Below are 931 nucleotides of genomic sequence, written 5' to 3' on the forward strand. Positions count from 1 at the left end.
TTAAGCAAAATGAGCGCGAGCTCCTCACTTTCCGACATTTTTGTTGCAATTGGCATGTTTCTCGATGATCTCACGTTGAGACCTGGTCGCGTGCATGTTGTGCGAAAGGATTGCGAACAATCTCGGTTTTTTACATGGCGATTTTGAGCGGCGCATCGACTCACGTGAAGAGCTTTCTCACTCCGAGAATTCAATCTTTCGAGTTCAAACTATTCGTAGACTAGGTATAGCTAGCACCACCACAGTTTTCGTCGCGACGTCATATGACCACCGATTTGTGTATGCTACATTAGCGCATATATTATCAATACATAATTAATGGAGGCCTAGAGCTGGGCTCACGTAAGGGTTGCTGTTTTGGGTATTGTACAGGCGCGGGGCTCAGTGTGTTTGCTCCGGGGATGACTACGCGGTGTTCGCCGAGCTTAGAAAAATGCTCTTGAGGTACTCGAGGCCGACAAGAAACATTGCCAGCGCGTTCACGTCGACCACATCCGTGTCGACGTCGAATGTAAAGTCGTTCATGTACGAGTCAATGTCGGGGAGGAGCGCATCTTGATCACCATAGTTGAACATGGCGGGCGTATTGTTAACGTTGCTCGTGTGCGCTGGCGTGGGGAGAATCGTGTCGATGGGCATTTTGAAAAGTGAGGATGGAGTTCGTTTTTGCGCACCGAGATTCGAGGGACCCCATAATCTGGTACTAGTGAATTGAATACGTGTGCTTGCAGCGGGAGGTTGACACCTCACAATTTTGCTGTACATAAATGGAGCAACTTGTAGTTGAGCCCACCTCGTCGCAAAAGTCGTCGATTTTATGCCCTACAGGCTTGATGCGAAATTCTGCGATCGTGAGTCAGCCGCCCGTTCTCGTCGGCGAAATGATGGTCAGGAGATGCCGGCGAAATATTGTCGTTCTTTGGTTGAAGTT

General features: G+C 49.0%; 1 protein-coding gene across 1 annotated transcript; it reads right to left on the reverse strand.

Moving 5' to 3' along the window:
- Window positions 1-274: 274 nt before the first annotated feature.
- Window positions 275-734, reverse strand: SDRG_17037 (hypothetical protein). The gene has a single exon (XM_008623270.1). The coding sequence runs from the start codon at window positions 637-639 to the stop codon at window positions 406-408; it is 234 nt and encodes a 77-aa protein (XP_008621492.1). The 5' UTR covers window positions 640-734; the 3' UTR covers window positions 275-405.
- Between the last annotated feature and the right edge of the window lie 197 nt (window positions 735-931).

This window comes from Saprolegnia diclina (assembly GCF_000281045.1).
Source record: "Saprolegnia diclina VS20 unplaced genomic scaffold supercont1.183, whole genome shotgun sequence".
In the NCBI taxonomy this organism is placed as follows: domain Eukaryota; phylum Oomycota; class Saprolegniomycetes; order Saprolegniales; family Saprolegniaceae; genus Saprolegnia; species Saprolegnia diclina.

Bases quoted from the DNA above. Each gene is read 5' to 3' on its own strand.
- SDRG_17037 (XM_008623270.1), bottom strand. From the start codon at position 639: ATGCCCATCGACACGATTCTCCCCACGCCAGCGCACACGAGCAACGTT.